The 27,794-nt window shown below is 42.5% G+C and overlaps 1 protein-coding gene across 1 annotated transcript in view; it reads right to left on the bottom strand.

Moving 5' to 3' along the window:
* Positions 1-1,111: 1,111 nt before the first annotated feature.
* The window catches only part of HOMER1 (homer scaffold protein 1), a 104,956-nt gene continuing 78,273 nt past the window's right edge, over positions 1,112-27,794 (bottom strand). Inside the window, exons 7-9 of the mRNA XM_064140885.1 lie at positions 9,605-9,715; positions 7,936-8,016; positions 1,112-1,919 (exon numbers count right to left, since the gene is read on the bottom strand). Coding sequence (XP_063996955.1) covers positions 1,731-1,919; positions 7,936-8,016; positions 9,605-9,715 — 381 coding nt within the window. The 3' untranslated portion in view covers positions 1,112-1,730. The remainder of the gene's footprint in view (positions 1,920-7,935; positions 8,017-9,604; positions 9,716-27,794) is intronic.

Genomic DNA, 27,794 nt, shown 5'->3' with positions numbered 1-27,794 from the left:
CCGAAAGTCTGACACTCACTCATACGTTTTAAAAAAGCCCTCTTCAACATCACAAGCAGTTTATGGCAAGAATGTACTTTGATGCAAGACACGTGACACTTGGCTTACCTTTCAAAGAGGTTTGGTGGTTTTTTTTTTGTTGTGTTTTTTTTGTTTGTTTGTTTTTTTGTTTGTTTGTTTTTTAAAATAAACCTATTATATAAAGAAACGTGTGTTTGCCCCAAAAGTCTGTTAAAATTACATCAAAACAACTTTTAAAACCTGCTCACTGAGGATAATTGAATTCTACTTCCTGTTTTTAAACACTTAGTTAAGAGTTCGGAATATTGCCTGGTGTAGTCTCAGTAAGGATGTGATATGAAGACCCATGAAGGAGTAAACATGTCTCCATTTCGACTTGCTATGACAACAAAACTCCTAGAAACAGCCTTCTGGGCTGGGCGAGTTCAGCGTGTGAGTTAATCCCTTGCCATAGCTCTATGCCCTTAACACAGTCTGTAATGAAACAGCGGTCCCCATTAGCCACTATTCGCAAAAACCTGAAATTCATGTGACATTCTGGAAAAGTCCCCTGCAAAACAGGTTAACAGGTAATTGAACATACATATTCGAGATGCCCAGCAAAGCTAGGAAACAAACCACTGGCTATTTCTTGTTATCTGCGCATGTCAAATCTTCCATTTCAAATTCTCAGGGTTTTTTTGTAGGTTGTTTTTTTTTTTGTTGTTGTTGTTGTTTGTTTGCTTTTTTTTTAACCCCTGGGAGACTCACCTTCCATCATTGGTTGGCTTCAAAATACAGTTCAGTGGAAGATAGCAACTCACTGTAATTACATGGAATTTCATATGAAAAAGTAAACCTCGTGTTGGACAGCATTGTAGAACACCAGAGTAATCTCCAGAAAGAAATACGGTATCTTCCAGCAGGTATGTATATATATGTGTGTGTGGGCATATATAGACACATATATATACATACATATATAGGTATATAAACAAAAACCAACCAACCAAAAAAAAAAAAACCCACAAAAAAAACCCCACCTGAAACAAAACAAAACCCCAACCCCCTCACCAAAAAAAAAAACAACCCAAAACCAAACCAAAACACCTTCAAAAGGAAGAACTTTTATACAAGCAGTTATATTAACTTTGTTTCAATTAAAGATGCAACTCTCTCTCACTCCTGGCAAGAATAAATTGGTAATGGCACTGCTTCTCCACAGTGCAAATCCTGAGAAATTATTAACAACGAAACACAGGGCTGGCAGCACTGAGTTCTTGCACAAAACGCCGCAATCAGGTACCTTAAATAAATAAAGCAGAGAGTGACCTACACTGTGTCTACCACAAAAAGGGGGTGTGACCTGGGACACTGCTAATTCTTCCATCATTGAGAATCAGATAAAGGATTGCATTCAATTGTATTAATATCTTTCAAGTCATATGTGGCCAATAATGTACAAGGAGGTAATCTGTAATTCCAGTTTGTTTGTTGTTGGTTTTGGGTTTTTTTTTCTGTTTGGTTGTCTTTTTTTTATCCCCTCCCCCCCCTTCAACTGGCTACAGGCTGAGTTTTAAATTTTACATGGGGATATGACTCAAATTTAAACCAAGCCCTCTCGGAGGAGCGTTTTCTAATTTTGTGCAACTTTGATGCAGAGCCCAACGCAGTCCTATGAAGAGAGACAGTGCATCTTTAAGCTGATTGGCACTGAAATCCCATTTTCTTTAGCTGCATTCTATTAACTTGGCCAAGTTATCTCGTAACTCTGTTAGTTCAAATATTTTTCCATCAAGAATTTCTAAAAGTGTCTTCAAGTTATTGCGAAAAGCTTCTTGCTCATTCTGACTTTTCTCCAGACGTTGCTCTAGATCAGACAGCTGGCCTTCCAGGTCTTTGTTTCGAATTTCTACTTCCTTCAGAGAAAATACATAACATGTTAATGCGTTATCTGCAGACAGAAAGCAGTCCAACCTCCTCCTCCTCCTCCTCCTGGCATTTGCATGCTATTTTCACCAACCGGTTTTTTAAACCATTTGTGACCCTTTACAGCTTGCAATAAGCCGAAATGAGAACCAAAACCATTTTTACTGCTGTGTAGATGCTACTAATTCCTCTTTTTTTTTTTTTTTTTTTTTTCAGTAGTTTGTCCGAAGGACAGAAATTTTTGGAGGGGGAGGGGGTAACATTTGGTTACTGAGCATTGGCTTGACTGAGGTAAGCTGTTCCTTCTGTCATTCAGAAATGTGCCACCTAGTGCAAACAGCTTCTCAAGGGTTTACTTGTGTCCAAGCATTCCCAGTTTCAGACTACATGAATTGTTCAAGGACACAGTCCCCACTCAGTGATCTCATACAGGAGCACTGCCTTATTCCTATCACACATTACAGGACTTTTCACCTGGAAGATAAAGACAGAAACATAAACCAGCCAGACCGATGTCACGGTGACACGGACTGTAACAAATTTAAACCAGCAAAGTGCAAGCTGAATGTCTTGTCTTGCTTTTTGACGCCCTGGATTACACACCTGCAAGCCCTACAGCAGCACAGCTGTGAAAGCAAGCAAGGAGTGGGAACTAGCAACGCTGCGTTACACACAGCTGCGGGGCTCTGACCCTGAGCAAACTCAGCTCTCATTCAGGAGTCAGGGAAGCCTGCTTGCATCAGCCCACGTCGGTCCCCAACGGCTGCTCAGCCTTGTGCGAACCGAGCGCCCTCACTTCTATGCAGCTAGAACCGCTGCAGCCCGTGGGTCTGGAATGAGAATCATCAGCTGCCTGTTCCTTGCTTGGCACTGAAGGTCAGGCTCGTGGGTTTTTTTTGATTTCCAACAGAAAACCCTTCCAGGGCAGCATGGGGACAGCGTGTTCAGCACAGCACACATCCCGCGCAGCCGCTCCGTGGGACAGTATCCAGTGATTCGGGCGCAGACACATGCACACTGCGGCTTTGGGTCAGCAAGCTTTAACGGTCCTGCTCTTGCACTCCAACTGTTTCCACGCAGCCATGGGCAGGGAGACTCGGCAAGCAGCTCCTGCTCCCAGCACAGGCGACTCCCCGTTCTGCCCTCCCACTGTTTTAGTTATGATTCTGCTGCCTCCATTAAAGCTAACAAACATATTAATGTTTATACTGGACAGATCTCAGCTAACTGTAAGGAACCTGACCAAAGAGAGTATGTATTTGGGCAGTCAAGAGTGGCAGCCATAAAAGGGTGGCCTTGTGTCAAAGTCCACCCTCAAAACATTTTTCCACCCACAATGGGTCTGACTGGCAAGGGATGAATTGTCACTGCATCCGGGCCAGAGGCAGGATGGGGGTGATGTGGCCACTGCTCAACTCCAGCTCCAGCCTCCCTAGCCAAGGAAGGCTCTGGAACATCCAGCAGTGGTGCAGGAGGAGAAAGCACAGCCTCATGAACTTGATCTGATCACAGCTGTGGTTGTTTGTGCAGCCAAGGCTTACTTTCAAGCTGAACTCCCTTATTTCTTGTGAGTAAGTGAGTAAGCTAAAAATTAGAGAGTTTTGGCCACTGGTCTTGAGTGGCACAACTGAGAGCAGGAGCCACCACTTGATGCCAGGACCAAGGAAAGAATCAGCCTATTTGCTTTCTTAAGCACCTAAATATGTTTGAAAATATGGTACAGCTTACTCTGAAGCTTCTTCCAGCTGTTGTCTACAGCTGCTGCTGGTAAGGGTCAGTCCAGATTATAATAGCTATTCTTCCCATCACAAATACTCCCAGTTATTAATTAACCTTTTATTAAAGGATAACTGTCTAGAATCCAAGCCAGTGAAAATAACAAATTTTGGTTGCATATTTAATCTTAATAATCCTGTTGGATTTCGGCCAAGTGGATTTGCACTTTAATCACTTGTGATTTGCTTTCTGCTGCTGTCACTTAAACACTGATTTTTTTTCCCCCCTTTCATTCTGATGCATTTCTCAGACATCAGAATGATTTGATTTGAAACTCTGAAGGCAGAATTTTTTTCATTTTTAATTTTGAGATCCCAGTTTTGTTTCTAAAGTTGTTCTTGGTGTGAAAAAATTAGCACAAAACAATTTCCACTGAGAAGACTAAATAACCTCCACTCAAAATCCAACCTCAGACTGAAGAAAACATTATGTTTTCAGTGGAACACTAACTCGTGTTTTTATTTCTTCCTCTTTTCTCACTTCAGGCACAATTAAAACACATCCATAGGCCAAATGACCACAGTACAGTACCGAAAGGGAAATGAAAGGTCCTCTGGGCTCTGCAGGAATCACACAGTTCTTTTGTTAGGACCTACAAAATTGACTGCTGTTTTTCTGTGTTTGCTCACGTTTGCTTCTCCTGTCTCTGCTCCTCTGCTGCTCACTAAAATGTGTGCTCTCTAGGAAGTATCTTTGCTGCTGCTCTTACTCCAGAGGTAACAAATTCCGAAAGCAGGCAAGCCAGTGATGAAAGGGACCTCTTTGGAACAAATTCATGGATACATACATGGCATGGTGGTATCTGAGCCTGAGGACCATCCCACTGGCCTGTATCTAGCACTGAAGATCGTTTTCTAGGCCTCTGTCAGATATTTTTAAGATGGGGAACTGTTCTGCTGTGAGTTACTAGGGTGGGAACACTAAGGCAGCCGAAGCTCTGTGTTAAATTAGTAAACAGCAGCGTGCTCTCTACTAATGGTCCTTACCCGGTGTCTCTTCAAGTCAGAAGAGTTTCCTCCTTTCTTTTGAACTTCCAGCTTGCATATTTTATTTATATTCGACTCTTCACACCTCTTTCTTTTCTAACCCACACACAATTAGCTTCCCAAACATCCCTTCAGATGTATTTTCTCACACACTTACTCCTATTTTGCCTTCCCTAGCTAATGCTTAACATACTTAATGATGTATGGGAAGTGCAACTAACTGAAATACACCAGAAGTGCTGCTTTTTAGTTTCTGAAAAATGCTTCTTCCCAATTTTTACAATTGTTCCTGACACATGTGCAGTCTCCTATTACAAACCAGCCTACCTCTAAACTGTTGCTTCTTCACTGGAAGAAGAGAGCTGTCCACATAATGTAATTTACTCCTCTTGTTGTATCACTTTACTGCAGTTAATTTCATTTAACTATAAATTGACTCTTGAAGTACACAAAGGCCCTCTAGAAGCCACATCTTGCACTGCTTTTGCAAGCTCTTATTAGAGCAGACATGACAATTACTCACACATGGTTTAGTGTCAGAAAATACATAACTAAATAACAAGCTATAGCTGCTGTTATCACTGCAATAATCTCTTGTGGAGTCCAGCACAAGGATCTAAATAAAATATTCAAACCATAAACCCCAGCTATATTTAGGAACCAGCCGCAGCAATAAAGATATCCTGATTTACTGTGAAAGTCACTCTGATCATGACTCACTGATACGTCTACTCTACACTGCTAATGACATTAAGCACCAAGGGCCCCGGCACTTACCCTTCACAGTGATAAAACATTGCTCTTCACTGGAATTTGCCCATGATGGATTTCTAATTCATTCCCTGATATGAGTGTGTCAGAAACGCAATACACCTTGGAATAGTAATTTCTTTGTATAGCATTTTTCATACAGGCTATACTCCAAAATATTTTTGAGTTACATAATCCCTTTGCAAGCACGAGAGGGGAAGAAATAAAGCAGAAGAAAAGAGTGAGATGAACAGACACAGACCCTGGAGGCGATCACCCTGAAAACAGATGATGTGTCAACCAAGTGAACAGCAGTGAGATGCATTAGTCTGGAGCTGCTGAAGAAATCACATTTCACTGATGTCACAGATGTAGGCTGAAGGGGCTCAGAGAAGGCCAGTATCATTAAAGCAGGGCAATTACAGCAAAGCAAAAACTCAACGATCTTTTAGCTGGGCTGCATCAAGTCAGTAGAATGTTTTAAGCTTAAAAACCTCAACTTTCAATTCACACCCTAAATTATCTGTAAATGTACTTGAAGAGAACCATATAGACCCATTTTCTGAAACTCATCACCTACAGCATGATGTATGCACACATACACCCATTTGGCTGCTAAAGATATACATATACCAGAGGGAAGCTACTGACTTTAGAAGGTCAAATCTTACAAACGCTTAGCATTTTCCAGCCTTTCATCTCTTACTAGTCTCTCATAATTCTGCTTGCTAAGGATAGCTGATTCCTGGCTCACTGTTGCTATTCATGTGATCTTTCACTGAAATTACTGCATACACTACTGCTGGAACAATTTCCAACTTTCATTATAATCTTTTTGAGTCTCTCAGATGAGTGCCTTTGCAGCTGAAAACTCACATCTGTAGCCTAAAGCTAACAACGATTTTTGGAATAGGGAAATAGGCAAGCTCAGATGTACTCAAAACAATCTTTATAGATTGTTTCAAGTAATAACATACTTTTCCAAATAATATGAATTAAGAATGGAGCAAAATGAAAGAACACATTTCCTGCTTTTGTGGTTTACTCTGTAGACTAAAATGAAGAGATTCAAGGGCATTCCAATTCATGTAACGCATTGCAATGAATACCCGCTTTGTAGTTCTTAAGCTGTGGCTAGCTTGATGGGGCATGCTTTCAGCATGATTTAGGTCAAGCCACAGAACAGCAAGGGTCACCTTTCCATACATCAGATTTGGAGCGGTTTAATGTCTCAGTTTCCAATCCTACCACAACTCTGAAGTATGAATTCAGAGTTTAAGCCAACTAAGTTTTGAGTCAGCCACATTCCAAAGGCAGATTTCACAAGGGATGTGCATTTGTGATGTACAGTCAGCCCAGTGACACACAGACAGACAGGAGTTCAGATGTAGGAAGGGCAGGTAGAATCACAGAATCAACCAGGTTGGAAGAGACCTCCAAGGTCATCCAGTCCAACCTAGCACCCAGCCCTATCCAGTCAACTAGACCATGGCACTAAGTGCCTCATCCAGGCTTTTCTTGAAGACCCCCAGAGACGGTGCCTCCACCACCTCCCTGGGAAGCCCATTCCAATGCCAATCACTCCTCTGGCAAGAACTTCCTCCTAACATCCAGCCTATACCTACCCTGGCACAACTTGAGACTGTGTCCCCTTGTTCTATTGCTGGTTGCCTGGGAGAAGATGCCACCCCCCACCTGGCTACAATGCCCCTTCAGGTAGTTGTAGACAGTAATAAGATCACCCCTGAGCCTCCTCTTCTCCAGGCTAAACAACCCCAGCTCCCTCAGCCTCTCCTCATAGGATTTGTGCTCCAGGCCCCTCACCAGCTTTGTTGCCTTTCTCTGGACATGTTCCAGCACCTCAACATCTTTCTTGAATTGAGGGGCCCAGAACTGGACACAGTGAATCTGAATCTGTCCAAACCAGGTATTCTGAGGGCACACTGATGCCAGCAGGCTGAGGCACCTGGCTTTACAGACAGTGAAGAAACAATCTAGGACCAAAAAAAGCATGAAAAACACCACGATGCTAAATAATTTTGAGAAATGCTGAAGTGTGTTTTTAAAGTCTGTACTATGCAAGAATGTTTTAACCTTTATTTTCTCAGGGCATATTTTAAAAATGAATACAAACTGATCCCAACCTGTTTATACACAGCCTAACAGTTTCAGTGGGATTCAAGGTCTATGAGAAGACAGTGCAGTGAAAAATGAAACTAGAATTGCCTAGGACATATGTCAGTCTGAGAGTATTCTGTGGACTTCTAAATGAAACTTGAGGTTGCTCCTTTGGGTAAAAATAGCTAATTGCAGTAGGTGGAAATACTGATACAAACACTTAAAGATTATTCCAACCCACTAACTTGCAATACAGTCTAACTTAGATATTTATCTGGTACCTTCAGTGGATACAGCACAAACTGATGGTGTGGAAGTGCTCACTTGATGATAACTTTCCCTGCCTCTCTAAATTAAGATGCTCACTATAGCTCACCTGTAACTTCTGAGTCAGAGAATCCCTCTGTGCCTGGAGCTCTCTGGCATTGTCGATTTCTTGTTTCAATCCTTCTATTTCCTAAGGAAGAAGAAAGAGCCTTGCTAGCAACATGTCACCTGTCGTGGCTTTAGTGCAGGTATGCTGGACACTGCTTCTCCTGAACAAGCCGTTATGATGACACCAAAATTAGAAGTTGGTTATTTCCCATCACAGCATAGAGAGTTTAATTCCTGGTCTCAATACTCCTGAGTCACAGTTTCAAAACAGCAATTCCATTGTGAATAAACAAGCATTTTCTTTCATAAAAGGCCATGTTTTCCTCTCCCACACAAACAATCTGAAACATTTTTTTTTCCTGGAAAATGAAGAGTCCTTGTGATTAGAGAGACAATTTTATACTTCAAAGTCTATTAGATTGTAGCCTTCTCCATTTTTTCAAGAGAAAAATCCAATTTTCATCTGTGATCTGCTTATTATGTCAGTAGCAGGAGGGCTGAGCATCAAAAAATTTGCCTGGTTTTACAACTGATCTATTAAAAAAGTGGGTCTAAAGGAAAGGTTATCTTTAACTTAGGAAGATAAAGTATAAAAATAACATACAGAGATGAAATACTGAATGCAAGAGAAACTTTTCCTTAGGTTACTTTCAGGAGAAAGGAACAAACAGCTAACAAAACTAAAAGCTATGAACACTTTTCTCTGGAAGGGCACATTCACCTCCTACAACTTCTTGGGAAAGAATCTTTGCAGTCAACAGCTTAGCATAACTCAAAAGTGAATGGGCACCAAAAATGGAAAACTTTACCAACCCGAGGCTAATCTCTTAAGAATGAGGAGGTCTGGAAAAGGCTTCATTCCATTTTAGAGGGATATGCTGTAACTACTGTGCCTCTCCTACAACTCCTTGGAAACATCCAGCAACTGCCCTGCCGGAGGCAAAGCGTGCAAGACACAGTGCTCCCTCCAAACACACACACCACTGCCCACTGCATCTGCCATGGAGGGCTCAAGGCATCTGGCCAAATAATCCTTTACACATGGCTCTTTCCACCTCCTTTTTTCCCATCCATAGAGAGGCCATTCTCAGTTATCCCATGGCACAAATCTCTTTTTCACTAGCACCTGCACTACTACAGGTGCTGCTCCAATTTCTTTTTTCCTGCTGGTGGTCCAGCCCAAGAGGGATGGCACAATAAATATCACCAAGTTCAAGGACAGGGCCTTGGCATAAGTTTAAGGAAAGGGCCAACCTTAAGTGTCATAAAAGTCAGCTATATTACCATAACCTGGAAAACATACTGGCCCGAAAAAGGCATTGATCTGTCACTTGTTCCAAACCACACTACTCTTTTTCCTGAAAAAAAAAGAAGCTTATGACAGCTTCTCTTCCTAGCAAACTTAGACTGTCATCAGTGTGATGCATGTTCTCTGGAAACAACTTAAGACCTACTTTTGCAAACAGAGATGATTGGTAAAGGCACACCAAAAAAACCCCAACTTTTTGTTCCGATACTCAGCTCTGTATTGAAGAGATATTAATGATAAAATCTTTACTTCATAACATATATAGGAAATAACACAGTATTCACCAGCCATCACAAGTGCAATATTGAAAGCCCTTAGAAGTGATGCCACAGAAAAATAATGAACAAATGTTAACAAATACCTCTTCTTTTTTCTTCAGTGTAGACTCTAACTCCTGTATTGTCTGGTTTAATTCTGTTTTATGTGTGTGGACAGCATTGGCTTGACTGCTCACACACTCCAGCTCAGTCACCTGTTGAAATAAGTAGAAGCAAGACATACAGAATTAATTTCAGGAAATTCAAGGTACTACTTTCTTCTTTTGTATCGATGGCTGCATCTGAAATACAGCCTTAGTTCTGATGACTTACCTTGATGAAGATGGCAAAGGTGCTCTTACTAAGTTAGCGTAAAAAATAACAAATTATTTATCATAAAACGATTGCTATGACTTCTTGGAAACAACAAACTGAGTAAGTTCCAGGCTGAGAAGAACACAAAATTTACAGTGACTAATTACTGAAATTTTAATGAAAGAAGCTGAATTACCAGTTCAGAAACATTGATGGCTAGGTGATTAAACATAGATCGGTCTAACCAACCTCTCCATCTGACATTTTTTAATGTCACATCACATTCATCAACGGAGCCACAATGCTCACTCGCTTCCTAGCAAGCCAATTAACATTTCACAGCCTCGATATCTGACTCGGCATCAACGATGTAACAGCAGACACTCTGCCACCAATGCACAGCTGCCAACTTCTTACTTCCTCTGGTTTCTGACCTCCTCTCTCATGTCACACAGCCAACAGCTAATTGCACAACTTGGATTTGCACAGCTGCTCTTTATTATCAGACAGCCAACACTCTGCATCTGCCCTTGGATAAGTTAAGATACTGGCAGTGGTATGCCCTTTCTATTTCATTTTTTAGTCAAAGAGATATGAATATCTCTCTATTCACAGATAAACAGTTGTCAGAAAATAGCTTATGCACCAAAGACATAAAATCCATGCAACTGGAGTAGACACAGAAAAAAAATCTTTCTTTATGCATCTGTCAAGTTACAGACCAAACTACTAGGGACCCTTCACACTGTACGCCTGCACAGGTGTGTGCACTAACTCCCTTTTATTTATTCATTTATTTTTGTTAATTAACAAACTGTAAAAAGTTTTAAAATACTATTTAAAACCTATTTTCAAAACCCACTTGGATGCATTCCTGAGTGAACCACCCTAGGTGATCCTGCCTTGGTAGAAAGCTTGGACTCAATCTCTGCAGGTCTCTTCCAACTTCTAAAGTTCTCTGATTCTGTGAACTCATTTTTCGTCCAGAAGACACAAACCTGTCAGTCTTAGTGTACTGTCTTGAACAGAGTTGTATATTAACCTAACAGAGTTGTACATTTACCTATAGTGATTAACACCACCATGCCCACTAAACCATGTCCCAGACTGCCATGTCTGTATTTTTTTAGAACACCTCCAGGGATGGTGACTCCACCACTTCTCTGCGGTCAGCCTGTTGCAGTGCCTGACTACTCTTTCAGTAAAGAATTTTTTCCTAATATCCAACCTAACCCTCCCTTGGCACAACTTGATGTCATTTCCTCTTGTTCTAACACTTGACACTAGGGAGAAGCAACTGATAACCCACCTCACTATGACCTCCCTTCAAGCAGGTGTATAGAGCCTCAGCCTCCTCTTCTCCAGACTAAATGACCCCAGTCCTCTCAGCTACTCCTCTGAAGACTTGTTCTCCAGACTCTTCACCAGTTTTGTTGCCATTCTTCAGATGTTCTCCAGTGCCTTAATATTTGTTGTGTAGTGAGGGGGGGGGCCAAAACTGAACACAGCATTTGAAGTGCAGCTGCACCAGTGCCAAGTACAGGGGCATGATCTGCTGCCCACACTTCTGCTGCCCACACTACTGCTGATATGAGTCAAAATGATGTTGGCCTTCCTGGCCACCTGAACACACTGCTGGCTCACGTTCAGCTGGCTGTCAACTAGTACCCCAAGTCCTTTTCCGCTGGGCAGCTGTCCAGCCACACTGCCCCAGGCCTGCTGACTACAACTCTTACAGTGCTCACAACAACTACAGAAACACAAAGAAGAATTGTAACACCTCAACTGAGAGAAAACCTACGTCTATGCAGTGTCCTAACATCTAGTTACAGGAGTAATCACAGAGGCAAAGATTTATTTAAGCTAGAAGATCCTGAATGTTAGCTGGTTGAGGTCTCCTGCTCAAAACAGGGCCAGTCCTGAAGTCACTTTTGATTGCTCAGTCTTGCCCAGTCAAGAACCCTTCTACACAGGTTCCTGCAGTTCTGACACATTCGTGCCATGCTCTGGCTTGTTCCCAAATTTTGCTGTAACTGTGTCAAAATCACCTCACTCATCTTCAGCCCTTATGATGTTTAGCTTCTTTAAGATTTGCAAGCTTTTCTGCTGAACTGAGGCTTGAGCTAGAGGCAGAAGTGTCTAGGAACCCTGACCTAGAATTGTTAGGGGATCCCAGGGTCAGGCTCTCTTCCACCTGCTTTTAAAGACTAAGTCATTGTATGGTAAACTCCAAGAAACTCAATCTTTCTTCCAGAGCTGCTGCACTCACCAATACCCACCTGCACTTACCAAGAACTGGCACAACGCACACTCATTTACATAGAATATTAACAGCCTCATCTAGAAGAACAGAAGAAAACTCACTCCCCAAACCACATCTGTCTTGGCACCTGCTGCCTTGGAAGAAAGTGTGCAGGGAGGTCTCATACTGTGATAAAGGAAAGGCCCAGACCTGCACTGTTCCAGACATGGTGTCCTCTGGGCTGATATGTCCAGAAAGGGTACACGTGTTGGCACAAGCTTGGAATCCAAGGAAGATGGTGGATTGAACTGTGGTGGATGAAAAGTTACTGCTCTTGGCTGCATGTGTTGTCACTGACTTGAAACCACTTTCCACAGGAGCCAGCTGTATGTCTCACATGAATGCTCTGCAGTACACTCTGGTCTACACTAACTCAAGATACTTACTGCAAACTGAGTAAGCAAACACAGCTCATTTTGCATGAGCAGAGCAGGAAGTGTTCTCACAAACCTTCTTGCCAACAGAGGCAACTGCTGTCAGAAGGGCAATTAATTTCCAACACTAAAAGAGATGCATTGTTTTACTCTGGTCTACATTTCTCTGGGCACACATCCATCTCTTGCTGCTTATGCAAGAAAATGATGCATTGTTCAACTGTTTTGTTTACTGTTCACTGAAAGATTAATATGTTGGGGGGAAAAAAAGGAACAAATTATATTTAAAAAATGAGACTACTTTAATTGCAGTCTTATTTAAATGTTCATGCCAACTAAGATCTGAAAAGATATCAGGTGTCTTCGTGATGTTATCTTCTTCAATGTATCTATAAAAATGAAAACTACACTGTGACCCTTTCAAAAGAAAATACGTTGAGTAAGATGGGCTGGGAAATGATGCAATATAAAGAATATGCAGTTGAAAACAGAAGTAACAAAAGAGAAAGCTCTAGGGAAAAAAATATGGATAGCATTTACTTACTCTATTTCCCTGTCTCAAATTAACTTTATCTTTCTCGTGACCAGTGGTCCAAAAATCATTAAAAATAACTTTTTATGCATTATGCACAGAAGGGGGCTAAAGGGACCTTAAGAGCAAAGCTCAATCAGTCATTCAAGCCTTTGCACAAGAACACTGAGCAATGTACCTGTGATTAAGGCTCGTTTCCAGTACAGAATTCAGCCTGAAATAAGTCTTTGAACAGTAACTGATTAAACAAGGTTATTCTATTATGCCATTGTAAGACTGCACTGACTTGCCTATCTAAAAAAGTCAATACTGTGGCTTCATAATATGAGACTAAAGCAGACAAAAGTATTGCTCTTAGCTTCTGCTTCTTTATTTTGTCTTTACCATCCAGGTAATGGTTGCTCATAGGTAAAAAAAAAAAAAAATCTAAAAGGGCACTTCAGTGACTGTTTAATAAGTTAACTCCTCTGGTATATGCCTGGAATTACACTTATCTGCATGCTTTGGTGAGAAATAAATCCAATGAAACAGATATGCAACTTGTTCTGGCAGAGCCTAAACCTTCTCATCAGTCTATTCTACAGTTTTCTTTAAGTTTCAACCTAGGGTCAACAGTCTATAAGTAGAGAAGACTTGCAGGCAGTTTTCACTGCAGTAGATAGCTAGCACACAGAACACAAGGACTAACAGCCTTGATGCAAGCTTAAGGCAGTGAATGTCTAAAGCTACAGAAAACTGAGGACTCTCTCAAAACCAAACTAAACCAAATCACGAAAACAGGATACCACATTGAATCACAGATACTTCACAATTAAAGACTTCAGTTAGACAGAGGCAAAGAAGTGAGGTTGACAGAAATACTTCGAATAGTCACCTTTCACAAGCAATTAGTGACTGAATCAATCTGTGCTATGTGCGTTGCAGGTTGAGTTATTTTTTCAAAGGACTTCCTTGAGATGAATGTGTACATTACTGACCTCAAACAACAGCTTTCATATGGCACCTTAAATACAGAGGACAAAATTCCTTCTAAAATTAATACAGAAACTACTTCATTTGGATTGAAAAAGATGTTTAAGATCCAGTCCAACTGTTAACCTAGCACTATGAAGTCCACTACTAACGTCATGTGCTTAAGCACCACATCTATACATCTTTTAAATACTTCCAGGGATGGTGACTCCACAGTTTCTCAGGCAGACAGTTTCAACACTTGAAACAACTTGAGATCAACCCCCACCTCACTACAATCTCCTTTCAGGTAGCTGTAAGGAGAGCCAAGATCTCTCTGCAGCCTCCTCCTTCCCAGAGTACAGAATCCCAGTTCCCTCTGCCACTCTTTGTAAGACCCTTCAGCAGCTTAGCTGCCCTTCTTTGAAAATGCTTGAGCACTTTGATGTCTGTTGTGTAGTGAGGGGCCCAAAACTGAACACAGTATTTGAGGTGTGACCCGTGCCAAGTAGAGCAGGACAACTGCTTCCCTAGTCCTGCTGGTCATGCTGCTCCTGATACAGCCTGGGATGCTGTTTGCATTCTTGGCCACCTAAGCAGACTGCGGGCTCATGTTCAGCTGGCTCTCAATCAGCATCCTAAGTTCCTTTTCCACTGGGCAGCTCTTCAGCCACTCTTCCCCAAGCCTGTACCACTGAGTAGGGTTGTGATCCAGATGCAAGACCCAGCACTTGGCCATGATGAACTTCATACCCATCAAGCCAGCTGATCCAGATCCTTCTGTAAGGCACCCAATTGATGTTGCCTGCAAATTTATTGACAGTGCATTCCATACCTGCGGTGGAGGGGCAGCAGCCCCAAAACTGAGGCCTCTCTATGCCTCTACATGCCTGGACATGTTTTTCTGCCAGGACCTATGGCAGTAAACAGGTTGTGTAACACACACACAGGCCCAGTCCGTTTACCCCTGGGGTCCGCCCAGGTAATCCCCTATTGGGAGGGTCCAGGCAAACAGCTTCTGCCTATTAAGGTAAGGTTTGGCTTACTGCCAGCCTGATTGGTCACTTTAGATGGCCAAATGAGCCACAAATCTCAGCTCAGAGTCTGTAAAGAGAGGTGCAAAGGAGCACCACGTGTTCAGAAAGTTCAGAGCATTCAGAGCGTTCAGAGGATCAAGCTCAGCTCTCTGATCCACATAGCAGCACAGACCTGCTTTCATGGCCTAGACACAGGATCAGGCCTCACTTGCAAACATTACTGAGGCTCAGACCTCTTGCACTGATCTCAAGGTGCAGTTAAGCTGTCTGTGAACCCTTTGAGAAGCAGAGCGCATGCACACCTGCACTTCATACATATATGGGGAGCTGAGAGCCCCCTGCCTAAGCCTAGAGCAGCTGTACATACTGGCTTGCTATCCTGCATTGATCTATGGAGCTCAAGTCTCCCTGCAGCCTGGCACACTGATTGCCAGCTGTCCTGTAAGCCTGGAAAATTCTAGGCTCAGCAGACCTTCAGACCGTCTGCTAACCTACAAACACAGCCTGCTAGCTGTGAGTTGACTGTGTCAGAAGCTACATGGACAAATCCTCCTCCTGCACCTGGAAATCCTGCCAGCTGATCATCCCTGGACACAGCATCCAGAAGCAGCAGCACCAAGGCAGAGACCACTTCACCCCAGGAGAGAAGGTCAGAGAAATCCTGTTTACCCCAGAGACTGGGAACACCTTTTCATTCTCCTGCAAGCCGGGACAGATTCCAGCTTCACCAAGACCTGAATCCTGGGCACACACTGTGACACAATCCCAGGAGGGTGATTAATGATTAATACTTAAGAGCAACACATCTAAGCAAGCTTTAATTCCTTTGTAATATAAGTTACCTCTGTCTTAAGAGCAGACACAGTTTCAGCCCTTGCTGGGCAGACAGTATAGTTGTTAAGAAGCATTAAGCCTAAGGGAATCTTTCTCTCTGTCTATAGTTGTTGATAATTTGGTATTTCCATTTGATAATCCAATCCCTGTAAATATATCCCAACTGTTTTCATAAACTTGCACATAAGAACTTAATTACATAGTGGTTGGGGGTGGTACAAATTTGTAAATATTAATTTTAATAAATAATTTTATAAAAAATTAATACTGCCTCAAATTAATTTCTTACCTCCCCCTAACAGAGGAGGAATAAGAGAAACCTCTCCACGACAATACCCACATCTAGATCATTAACCAAATCATTAAGGAGAACAGAGCACAGTACTAATCCCTGCAGAACACTTGTCACTGGCCAACAGCTGGATTTAACCAACATTCTTTGGGCCTGGCCACCCAGACAGGTTTTTATCTGTACTACCAACATATTTTCAGTGTATCTGAAGCCTGGTTTATATTACTGCTTCTATAATATTACTGTTTCCTAATCATATTTTTACCCCTTCTTTCTTACTGCGGAATGCAATATCCAAGGTCTAGCCAAGGCTACAGTGCCATACAGGTGGAGTGCTCACATGCAAGACTCATTTTAAGTAGTAGTTACGTATTTTTAGATGGCTGAGTAACATCCCTAAATGGATCATAACTGTGACTTTGACAATATTATTCCATCAATAATTCATGATGAACCTCCTACAAACTAAAAAGTGTCCTTTGGTTTCGACAAGGGGGAACATGGCTCAACAACTGCATAAAGGAATAAATGCATAAAGTCTCATGTAATTCATTGAGAAAAAGTTTCTCAGGTCTTCGTGGTGGACAGTAAGATTAAAGACAGTATGCCATAAGATAACCATAACAGTAATTCTGGCACAGTTGTCAGGAACAAAAAACTCTAGAAGGACTTTTGGTGCTAAGAAAGGTGAAAATGCCAAAACCAAGGAAAATTACTTTTCAAGACTACTGCTGAAAGAATGAAAAGCACACAATAGTATTATTCATTTACATCACTTCTGACAGCAAATGAATTATTTCCAAGATATAGCCACAGATAAAATGATAACCTGGGAGAAGGAGGGAGTTTTGTGCATTACTAACATTTTTTCTCTGTGGGCACTGATGCCCCAAGCCATGGAAATATTGAAATGCCTTCCACAGTTATTAATTTCAACAGAGACAAAAGAGAAACAATCCATCACCTGTTTGATTTTGGTAAAGAAAGCAACAAGACTGCAGTAGGAATGCTTGAAAATATTTAAAAGTTTACTAAATTTGATGCTTTGAGTTTCGGACATGCATTAATAATATTTACAACTGATAATGCAAGTAGTAAGCCCAGGGCACATCCTTTTCTCTGCAATATGCACTGGATGATCTTGGAGATCTCTTCCAACCTGGCTGATTCTATGCTATTCTGTTCTGTTCTATTCTATTCCACTTTCCCCCCAGTTCATGAAATACAAGCAACAGTAAGCACAGGATGTACCATCCTTTAGTCCTGAGGGTTTTAAATCAGTGATTTCCTCATTCTCTAGCAGCGTTCTAGAATTACAGAATACATTTCATTCTACAAAGCTTTTGACTACATAAAATGTTTTGTGGCGTGCCTCCACAAACTCTGCTTTTCATAACTCCACTTCATAAATGGACCTTCACACTTTACTCAGGTTTTTTTGAAAGATGGGGATGGAGAGATCCTTCTGTGAAAATTTCTTTCCCCCCCTGCCCCCTTTTCCCAGAGTGGCAGTCATTTGGTTGGTGATCTGGGATTTTTTTTTCCAAATTACCCTCTGGCATATGACATCTTCAGTAAAAGTGAATTCCCAGAAGAAAACCGTAAATCATAGAATCATAGAACCAACCAGGTTGGAAGAGACCTCCAAGATCATCCAGTCCAATCTATCACCCAGCCCTATCCAGTCAACTAGACCATGGCACTAAGTGCCTCATCCAGGCTTTTCTTGAACACCTCCAGGGACGGTGCCTCCACCACCTCCCTGGGCAGCCCATTCCAATGCCAATCACTCCCTCTGGGAGGAACTTCCTCCTAACATCCAGCCTATACTTCCCCCGGCACAACTTGAGACTGTGTCCCCTTGTTCTGTTGCTGGTTGCCTGGGAGAAGAAGCCACTCCCGACCTGGCTACAACCTCCCTTCAGGCACTTGTAGACAGCAATGAGGTCCCCCATGAGTGTCCTCTTCTCCAGGCTAAACAACCCCAGCTCCCTCAGCCTCTCCTCATAGGGTTTGTGTTCCAGGCTCCTCACCAGCTGTGTCGCCCTTCTCTGGAATAAATAGTTTTGGGTCCCAAATGCTGATCAGATCTAAATTATAAAATGAAGGTAAATAGAAAAAGGCAGAGTTGCCTTCAGCTCATCTTTCATTAAAGGAAGCTGAATTCCCATTTTGATTTCAAGAACATAACCTTAGTCACCTACTCCATCTGGAAATTGATTGCCTTTTTAGAAAACTCTAATTATCAACCAAGGGTAGAATCTTGATAAAGGTTAGATATGGATTATTTGTATTAGGAACCATGCAGAGAAAGGGAGCTGAAAATATGTGCTGGATATTAGAAACTCTGTCCTAGAAAATGCTGCTATAGTCTGATGTCAGGATTGACAACACACACAATTTGAAAAATCATATAGAACTTAAAACAGCTGAAATGGGGAGGAGCAAAATTGTACATCTGAGAAAAAAAACCTATCTTCTGAAATAAAACACTTGTGTTTTCCCTTTGGTGTCCCCTAATGCTGTACAAAGAAGACAGTTGTTCTATACAATAGTTTCTTAAGGATTAAAAAAAACAAAAAAACAGAAACTTTGGATTTCTTTCTACTAGAAACTAGTGCCACTGAGAGAAGGATAACCAACCCTACATAGACAGTTACAGCCTGCTTGGAATCTCTTTAGAAAGTCAAGATTATAATTTAAAAAATAAAATCTAGTCACTATATTGCCATATATCTTCTAAAAACTCCACTTTCAGCTCACAGGATGACAGGATGTTAGGGGCTGGAAGGGACCCAAGGAGATCACTGAGTCCAACCCTCCTGCCAGAGCAGGACCATACTATCTAACACAGATCACAGAGGAACACATCCAGACAGGCCTTGAAAGTCTCCAGAGAAGGAGACTCCACAACCTCTCTGGGGAGCCTGTTCCAGTGCTCTGTGACCCTTACAGTAAAGTTGTTCCCCCTTGTGTTGAGGTGGAACCTCTTTTTTGCTGCAACTTACACCTGTTGCTCCCTGTCCTATCACAGGCAGCAAGTGAGCAGAGCCTGTCCCCTGCCTCCTGGCCAGCCCTCAGATACTTACAAACATTTATCAAATCCCCTCTAAGCACAATTAGTCTTCCCAGGCAGCACTGTGTCACAGAAAACTCCAGTGCTCCCCAGAACGTCTCTCTTGAGCATCCGGTCAATATTTAGCTTGTTCAAGAGCTGGCTTTTTTAGGAGTTCCTAGAGCAACAGCAGTTTTCCTGGAATTCCAGATGAAAGGGCTGAATATGCAGACACATGGACTTAGCTGTCCACCGTGTTTTGTGCACTGAGAATCACTCCATCTGCACATACGTTTCTTTCAAATGAGTGCACAGACAAATACTAACAAAAACGATAACCTGTTTTGATTAGAATGCCAAGACATCCTTATCTACCCTGCAAAATGCTCATCTTCTTTCATTACAAGCAAATGGTAACAAGCTGCCGTCTAGCCACGAGCTCATTACAGTATGCCATGGTAGGCCTAAGCAGGCCAAAATAGGCTTATACATGTGCTGGCTTGCCCAGATGTGTTTTTCTGCTCTCCCTCCTTCCGCTGTGGGGAGAAGCAACCACGGGAAAGAGGACAAAGAATCTAGAGCCACTGAGTCTAGGGACTCTCACTTGCCCAGACTTGTTTACATCCAGACTTGTTTACACCCTGTGGTAAACGAGGTACACACGTTTAGCCTGTGCCTGCCTTGTGCAAGGCCTATGCTCTTCCCCAGTGCAGGTAAAGCAAGCCTATAGCTTCACCTAATATTTTCAAGTTTGGCTCACTGCCATTCTGATTGGCTATTCTGTGCCCAAAGGCCCATTAGTCTTGGGCTCCACTGATAAAGAGATGAGCAGGTAAACACAAGGTGCTCTGCCATTGTAGTTGTGCTTGTTGCTTGCTGCTGCTATTGCTCTTTGTTTATGGCAGTGGTTCTGCCATTGCCTTCTGCAGCATTATGATAAAGCTATAAGCTATCTCTCCTGAACTGCGTTGAAGCTCCACTGCCTTGAGTTTACCAGGAACAGGCTCTAAATGCCCCCATGTAATCGGCCTGCATAGGCAGCATGAAATTGTGCTAAGACTGCACATCATAAGACATCCTGCCTACACCTCAAAGTCTCCTGCCACAGATTGTCCAGGACCAGGTCAGAAATTGCCTCCTTTCCCCAGAAGCCTGGGAAGAATCAAAAGTCTCAATGTCCAACAAGACAGTAACAGAATTCCCTGAAAGAGTTTGGGTACTGTTTGAAGCTGTAGCTAGCCCCATAAGTGGGGAGATAATTTTGTGAGTAAATACTTAAAGCCTCTTGTAATTCACTAATTACCTTCTGTCATAAGCAGAAAGGATCTCCTTGAGTCCATCTAGTGGGCAAGCCATACACTGACTACAAGAACCTTCTCTTCCAGTTCAACTGAGTTCAATTAATGTTTATATATTTTTGCTAGCTATTTCTATATCTAGTTATTCCTCTGTACAAGGTTTCCATGACCACGCAAAGAGCCAATTACTATTAAAATTAGTGGTCGGGGATGGCAAGGGTTCTGGATATCAAAATTAATAAACAATATTAATTTTGGAAAAATACTACCTTGCATTAATTGCTTACCCTTCCATTACACAGTATCTTAAGAAGGAAGTAATACTTTGATTAAAAGAAAAAAGTTATCCATCAAATCACTTTGAAATATAATGTATATTTCTATTTTTCAGTAGAAGCAGAAAGGACAAAGTGTTAAAGGCAAGGTGACACGAGGCAGGCATCATATTAAAAAGGTGCATTGCCAATAAGTTTTTGTATCAGAAGTCCATTCATTAATTTCTCGTTAATGTATTTTTTGTCTCTGTCTTTCATTCCTCCACTAATGTCTTTCAGCCACACAAAACCCAAAGTTATTAGTAACACTGTCCAGCAAGAATGGAGACCACAGTATGGGTTCTGATTCAGCAAGAAACTTTATCACATCTGCGTGTTCAAAATTTAGGTTTCATTATTCAATTATTAATGCAGCTGGTCAAAACACGGAGGTGACTGCTAAAGGGTCAATAAAGACTTTCTATAGATGATCTGAGCAGATTGCTTACATAGCACTCCACACCTCTTGTGGACTTTCAATAACTGTTTTTATAGAGTGTTATTTTCTGTAAGGAGCACAGAAATAGCCCAATAAAATGACCGTAGTTTTATTTCTGTCTGCTCATGTATTTTTTTTAATACTCAATTTAAAAATTAACAGTAGTGAAATCAGAGTCCATTACCTGTCAAATGGTTTTGATGACTGCATGGTTGCCTTCACACTCACTGAATAAAAGAACCACAATATAATAGGCTAATTTTACCTATTTCCTAGGAAATTCTGGTAAAATAACAAGCTAGAATGCAAGACTTTACTTTTCTACTCCTCCAGGATTAACCCAAAGCTCAATCAGTTCCCTTCATCTCTTTTTATCTTGAAATTCTTTTCCTGCAGATGAATGGTCTGCAAGGACTGCAGCTCTTACTATTATGCACTGTCTTTAATACATTGTGCTATTGTAAGAGGATGATTTATGATAGCAGTTAGCATGCAAGAAAAAAATCCCTAAATTTCATTTTTAATGTGAAAAAGACCAAACTTTCAGTTACTTTTCACAACCCATCTTATCCTCCAATCCTTTCATTTTTCAGGTATCAGGATCAGTGTTAGTACCAAAGCTAATTCATTTGTCTGAAGCATCTCACTTCAGGGTTTTTCTGCCTGTTATGAGCTGTTCTAAACTCACAAATGCCTCCTGACTTCAAAAAGCTACATGAGTTGTATAGGAGTGCTCCCCAACCACATCTAAGGGAAATCCTTGTGGCTGAGTTGCTTCTCAGTTGATTAGATGAGAGAAGGCTCAAAGTTCCAAGTTAAGCTCTTGACTGGGCATTATATTTTCCATGAATCATTACCTCTACATTTGAGAGGAAAAAATCTATACACTCATTTACTGAATCACAGAATTTCCTAAATTGCAAAAGACCTTTAAAATCTTCTGTCCAATCATTAACCTACCACTGAAAAGTCCTTGACTAAACCACATCCCTAAGCACTATGCCTGTGTGACTCTTAAATACTCTTCAGGAACAGGGACTCCATCACTGGCCTGGGCAAGCCACTCCAATGCATGATAACCCTTTCAGTACAGCAATTCTTCCTGAAACCCAATCTCCCTTTGGTACAACCAGAGGCTATTTCCTCTCATTCTATCACTTGATAATAGGGAGAACAGACTGATGACCACCTCTTTACAACCACTTTTCAGGTAGTTGTGGAGAGCAATAATGTGAAGGCAGCCTCAGCTTCATCTTCTCCAGGCTAAACAACACCAATTTCCACAGCTGTCCCTTGTGACACATGCTCTAGGCCCTTCACCAGATTTGCTGCCATTCTCTGGACACACTCCAGTACTTCAATGTTCTTTGTGTGGTAAGTGGCCCCAAAATGAACACAGTATTCGAGATGTGTCCTCAGTATTGCTGAGTATCTGAGTAAAACCACTTTCCTACCCCTGCTGGCTACGCTACTCCAGGTCCAGGTCAGGATGCAGTCTGCCTTCTTGGCCATCTGGGCACACTGCTGGTTCATGTTCAGCTAGCTGTCAGAAAATACCCACAGGTGTTGACTGAAAAATATACTGTATGATAAAAAATTTAAGTACAGTATTTCTAACTTAAGCTCACAATACATCAGAGGGGAGCACAGAACTTTAACTTATGGAAAACTTTGCCCTCAGCCACATTGAATATGTATTCTGCTTTTTCTCAGCTCTAGGTATTATTAACGCAAAGAACAAATGGGAACAAGGTTAATAACAGCCTCAGAGAAAACAAACAAATACAGATTAATATGAAAAACTGCAAAAAATGCCAAATAAATATTTTTTTTTTTAAATACCAGCAAAATCAAAGAAGGGAGCATTTTATCGTTGTGCATTTTTAATACTGCCAATGTGGTTCACAGAAAAACTATTTCAGTCAAATCTAGAAACAACTACAGAATAAAAAATGTTGGGCTCAAAGCAATTTAAAACAATGTAAAAGGCAAAGTTTGCAACAAGCAAGAAAAGGAAAGAATGAGATATGATGTAAAATCAAAGACTGTTTATAAATAAAACACGACAAAGTTCAAACTGTGTAAAAAGGTAGCACAGGAAGTAAACCATTGTGCTACTTTGAAGCAGAGTAGAATGTTTTGGTGAAAAAAAGTAGATCATAGGCTGTGAAAGGAAAACAATGGTGATGTCTACTCCCCTCAGAGTCTTGCTGAAGAAGAAACAAAAACATAAGATAACACTCTTGCCATTTTGTGGCACTCTGCCTCGGGCTGCTGGCTGAGCAACATCTTACTCCCTAACCTCACCTTCCACTCACCTTTGCTTCTTAACCTCTTGGCTGAACCTCTGTTCTCCTTTAGGACTGGGGTAAGGTTGAGAGGGGCAGGGGGAAGGTGCAGGGGTGGTTGAGAGCCCCTCCTGGGGACTCAGATTTCTGGGAGGGGAGTTGTGTTTCTGGACAGGCTGGATGGGTGGGCAGAGGCCAATGGGATGAGATTGAACAAGGCCAAGTGCAGGGTTCTGCACTTTGGCCACAACAACCCCAAGCAGAGATACAGGCTGGGGTCGGAGTGGCTGGAGAGCAGCCAGAAGGAAAGGGACCTGGGGGTACTGATAGAGAGTAAGCTGAAGATGAGCCAGCAGTGTGCCCAGGTGGCCAAGAGAGCCAATGGCATCCTGGCCTGCATCAGGAACAGTGTGGCCAGTAGGACAAGGGAGGTTATTCTGCCCCTGTACTCAGCACTGGTCAGGCCACACCTTGAGTACTGTGTCCAGTTTTGGGCCCCTCAGTTCAAGAAAGATGTTGAGATGCTGGAACGTGTCCAGAGAAAGGCAACAAAGCTGGTGAGGGGCCTGGAACACAAATCCTATGAGGAGAGGTTGAGGGAACTGGGGTTGTTTAGCCTGGAGAAGAGGAGGCTCAGGGGTGATCTTATTACTGTCTACAACTACCTGAAGGGGCATTGTAGCCAGGTGGGGGGTGGCCTCTTCTCCCAGGCAACCACCAATAGAACAAGGGGACACAGTCTCAAGTTGTGCCAGGGGAGGTCTAGGCTGGATATTAGGAAGAAGTTCTTCACAGAGAGAGTGATTGGCATTGGAATGGGCTGCCCAGGGAGGTGGTGGAGGCACCGTCCCTGGAGGTCTTCAAGAAAAGACTGGATGAGGCACTTAGTGCCATGGTCTAGTTGATTGGATAGGGCTGGGTGCTAGGTTGGACTGGATGATCTTGGAGGTCTCTTCCAACCTGGCTGATTCTATGATTCTATGATTCTATTCCATACAAAGCAACAACTTCACTGCAACTGAAAATGCAAATTTACTTCCAAAATTTTCTTTCTCCTTGTGTAGTAGTTTAAAGCTTACTGGAAAGTTCTAATAAGAGAAATTGGATTTTTCCTGAAAGCTCAGTGCAGAATGCAAAGAAAGTATATAACATTGGTGGTAAAAAGAATAGTAATGATAAAGTCTGCATCATTCATTGGTTTGCTAAGGAGGGATGAAATGGCAATGTATAAACAATTTTGCTCTGTTGGCATTTAGGCTCTGGGCTCTTTTGCTGTTCCTTCACCTCTCTGAATACTAACCTTGCTGACCAGATAGCATGTGAGATCTTGCTGGGTTTGTGTCTGGGGAGAGAGAAGAAGGTGGTGTTGGCCCCTTCTGGGCTTTCTTTGTCCAGGGGGGAGGATTGGATTTCTGTATTATTTCTAAATTGTACATACTTGTAGATACATGTCAATTTATTTTGTATACATGCGTGCAAATTTAACTTGATGTAAAATATAGCTTTATTTTACTTCCAAGCTGTCTGATCTGGTCCAGTAAATTTTATTGGGAAGAGAGGTGGAATTTCTCAACCCGCCACACCTAAACCCCCAAATTTTCTATGAGTATATTTAAAAATCCAATCTACCCAACTTCTTTGTTTCTTTTGGGTGGAACTCTATTCTTCTTCTGAACTGGCAGCAGATGAAAGTTGCAGCACAGCAAATTCCACTTAGGAAAGACAGTAGAAAAATAATCTGACAAAACAGGCAAGTATTAGAACAGCTTTCTCAGAGAGGCTGCAGGATGTCTGCTTTTTGAGACGTGATTCACAGCCCTGAGTAACCCAGCGTAGGCCTGGACTTGGATCTAACTCCAAAGATGGCCCTGCTTTCAGTGGAGAAAGGGACTAGTGGAGAACTGATGTTCAGAACAATTGGACACAGTCTTAAGTTGTGCCAGGGGAAGTCTAGGCTGGATGTTGGGAGGAAGTTCTTCCCAGAGAGAGTGATTGGCATTGGAATGGGCTGCCCAGAGAGGTGGTGGAGTCTCTGTCCCTGGAGGTGTTCAAGAAAAGACTGGATGAGGCACTTCATAGAATCATAGAATCATAGAATCATAGAATCAACCAGGTTGGAAGAGACCTCCAAGGTCATCCAGTCCAACCTATCACCCAGCCCTAGCCAGTCAAATAGACCATGGCACTAAGTGCCTCATCCAGGCTTTTCTTGAAGACCCCCAGGGACGGTGCCTCCACCACCTCCCTGGGCAGCCCATTCCAATGGCAAATCACTCTCTCTGTGAAGAACTTCTTCCTAACATCCAGCCTAGACCTCCCCTGGCACAACTTGAGACTGTGTCCCCTTGTTCTATTGGTGGTTGCCTGGGAGAAGAGGCCACCCCCCACCTGGCTACAATGCCCCTTCAGGTAGTTGTAGACAGTAATAAGATCACCCCTGAGCCTCCTCTTCTCCAGGCTAAACAACCCCAGCTCCCACAACCTCTCCTCATAGGCTTTGTGCTCCAGGCCCCTCACCAGCTTTGTTGCCCTTCTCTGGACACCTTCCAGCACCTCAATATCTTTCTTGAATTGAGGGGCCCAGAACTGGACACAGGACTCAAGGTGTGGCCTGACCAGTGCTGAGTACAGGGCAAGAATAACCTCCCTTGTCCTACTGGCCACACTGCTCCTGATGCAGGCCAGGATGCCATTGGCTCTCTTGGCCACCTGAGCACACTGCTGGCTCATCTTCAGCCTACTATCTATCAGTACTTGGTGCCATGGTGTAGTTGACTGGCTAGGGCTGGGTGCTAGGTTGGACTGGATCATAGAATCATAGAATCAACCAGGTTGGAAGAGACCTCCAAGATCATCCAGGTCTCTTCCAACCTGGTTAATTCTACAATTCTGTTAAAATGGCACATCTGGACACTGTTGGCTACGTTACATGTGATGGCAAACAGTTTTAAGTCACTGTGCTGTTACATTTCTATTCAGTGTGACTGTTAAGTTCAGTACAAATGCATAGGTGCAGCTGATCCAAAAAATACTCCTCAAACTGTAATCTGTTTCACCTGATATTATGTAGAAGCCATGGATCAAATCTAAGATGGCAATTTTTTCCTGTAATTCTTGGAGAGACAAGAGTGTGAAGAGAAAATGTTCCAGTCGTAAGAAAAACAAACCTCCCCTCTATGCTAAATTATTCTGTGGTTCAGCAAACTAAGGATGGAATTTATTTCATCTGACTAAAGATACATCTAGGGTTATCTAGAAGATTGTCCTATGGAGAACGAGAAGCATCTACAGGGCAAATTCAGCTCAACATCTTGGTTTTCTTAAGACTGGGACATTTTCTCTTAAATATGAAAGATCAGTCTTCAGCATGTGGGTTGGAAGAGCTCTTCTGTTGCACCATAACAAGTAAAAGATCATGTTTCTTTTAACACGACCCACATACTTTTGCCTAAAGAGCTTGATTTAATGGGTTAGCCCAGCCTGTATTTTTAAAAAGCTAATTCCAACAGAAGGTAGTATCCTTAATAAACTACCCTGTTGTAGCTTACAGATATCACAGTATCACAGTATCAACAAGGTTGGAAGAGACCTCATAGATCATCAAGTCCAACCCTTTACCACAGAGCTCAAGGCTAGACCATGGCACCAAGTGCCACGTCCAATCCTGCCTTGAACAGCTCCAGGGACGGCGAATCCACCACCTCCCCGGGCAGCCCATTCCAGTGTCCAATGACTCTCTCAGTGAAGAACTTTCTCCTCACCTCCAGCCTAAATTTCCCCTGGCGCAGCCTGAGGCTGTGTCCTCTTGTTCTGGTGCTGGCCACCTGAGAGAAGAGAGCAACCTCCTCCTGGCCACAACCTCCCCTCAGGTAGTTGTAGACAGCAATAAGGTCACCCCTGAGCCTCCTCTTCTCCAGGCTAAACAATCCCAGCTCCCTCAGCCTCTCCTCATAGGGCTGTGCTCAAGGCCTCTCACCAGCCTCGTCGCCCTTCTCTGGACACGCTCAAGCATCTCAACGTCCCTCCTAAACTGGGGGGCCCAGAACTGAACACAGTACTCAAGGTGTGGTCTAACCAGTGCAGAGTACAGGGGCAGAATGACCTCCCTGCTCCTGCTGACCACACCATTCCTGATGCAGGCCAGGATGCCACTGGCTCTCTTGGCCACCTGGGCACACTGCTGGCTCATGTTCAGGCGGGTATCAATCAGCACCCCCAGATCCCTCTCTGTCTGGCTGCTCTCCAGCCACTCCGACCCCAGCC

This window comes from Pogoniulus pusillus, chromosome Z (assembly GCF_015220805.1).
Source record: "Pogoniulus pusillus isolate bPogPus1 chromosome Z, bPogPus1.pri, whole genome shotgun sequence".
NCBI classification, from domain to species: Eukaryota; Metazoa; Chordata; class Aves; order Piciformes; family Lybiidae; genus Pogoniulus; species Pogoniulus pusillus.
Note: the sequence above shows the minus strand (reverse complement) of the source record. Positions and strands in the feature narration are given on the sequence as shown.